The sequence below is a fragment of the Apteryx rowi genome, unplaced genomic scaffold, assembly GCF_003343035.1.
Source record: "Apteryx rowi isolate R43461 unplaced genomic scaffold, aptRow1 scaffold_1343, whole genome shotgun sequence".
Lineage (NCBI taxonomy): Eukaryota > Metazoa > Chordata > Aves > Apterygiformes > Apterygidae > Apteryx > Apteryx rowi.
Window position 1 is genome coordinate 4,077 of NW_020447579.1, and position 1,341 is coordinate 5,417.

At 65.4% G+C, this 1,341-nt stretch overlaps 1 protein-coding gene across 1 annotated transcript in view; it reads left to right on the forward strand.

The window, feature by feature from the left end:
- LOC112961579 (sulfotransferase 1C1-like) overlaps positions 1-1,341 on the forward strand; it is a 6,302-nt gene that overhangs the window by 4,054 nt on the left and 907 nt on the right. The window contains exons 4-6 of the mRNA XM_026056903.1: positions 409-612; positions 690-818; positions 1,270-1,334. Of these exons, the coding sequence (XP_025912688.1) occupies positions 409-612; positions 690-818; positions 1,270-1,334 (398 nt within the window). The remainder of the gene's footprint in view (positions 1-408; positions 613-689; positions 819-1,269; positions 1,335-1,341) is intronic.

A 1,341-nucleotide genomic window follows, 5' to 3' on the forward strand; every position in this document is an offset into this window, starting at 1 on the left:
GGATGCAGTGTGACAGCCCTATAGGGGGTATTAAGGTGGGGGCCTGGAGTATGAGGATTTGGGGGCAGCAAGGGCATGGGGAAGGGGACAGTGTCAGGCAACTGCAAGACGAGGAGGAGGAGAGGTAAACTGTGCATGGGGAAGGGATAGGGACGCAGCTCCCAGGAAGGCAGAGCCTGGCATCCTGACCACGGCGCCCACACCGCATGCAGGTGCCTCTCTACCTGCTAGACTGGGCTTGCCCCAGTCCCGTGCTGTCCCTGCGGTGCCCCGGCCCTAGCGCTCAGCAGGCGTTCTCCGCAGCAGCCTTTGCCCAGGCTCTCACCTCCCCTTCTTGCATAAGATCCGGTTGGGAACACCCTGGGCCATTCATCCGGGGCTGGCACTGAGCCTCTCCCTCCTCTGCAGCGCCTGCCGCCTCGCTCCCAGCCATGGCCGACCCAATCCCATACACAGAGAGTCTGGCAGAGTCGCTGCACGTCTTCCGCCGCTTCCCCCTGCAGGACGTGCGAGGCATCCCGCTCATGGAGCCCATTGCCCAGCAGTGGGGGCTCATCGAAAGCTTCCAGGCGCGCCCTGACGACCTTCTCATCGCCACCTACCCCAAGGCAGGTGAGAGCAGGGACCAGGCCGGGGAGGCGGATGATGGCACCCCCGGGACAGCTGCTGACGCTGATGCTCTCCTGCAGGCACCACCTGGATGCAGGAGATCGTTGACCTGATCCTGGCTAGGGGGGACAYGGCAAAAGCCCGTCGGGCGCCCACCCACATCCGCATCCCCTTCCTTGAGATCTGCTCCCCGCCCCCCGTGCCCTCGGGTAAGCCTGCGCCCTCCGCCTCCCTCCCTCCCTGTTCCCTGCCCGGGGTCCCCGTGCCATCCCTACCCCAGGCTCCCCTTACCCATGTCCCGCCCTGGGGTCCCTGCTCTGTCCCTCGCCACTGGGGATCCTTGCTGTCCTCCTGTGCCGGGTCCCTGCTTTGTGCCCACTCTCCCCTTCTGTTCCCCACCCAGGGTCCCCATTCCATCTCCTGCCCTGGGGGAGCCTCACCATCCCCCCAACTCAGGGCCCCCACTCTGTCTGTGCTCTGTCTTCCACCCTGGTGTCCCCACTTCATTCCCCAACCCTGGTGACCCTTGCTGTCCCTGCTCGGGTCCCTGCTTTGCGCACGCTCGGTACCTCACTCTGGGGTCCCTACTCGGTCCCTGCTCTGTTTCCCAGCCTGAGGGTCCCCTTGACGTCCCCGAGCCACCCCTCTCGTCTCTTGCAGGGGTCACCCAGCTCCTAAATGCCCCATCCCCCCGTGTCATCAAGACCCACCTCCCCTTCCAGCTGGTGCCCA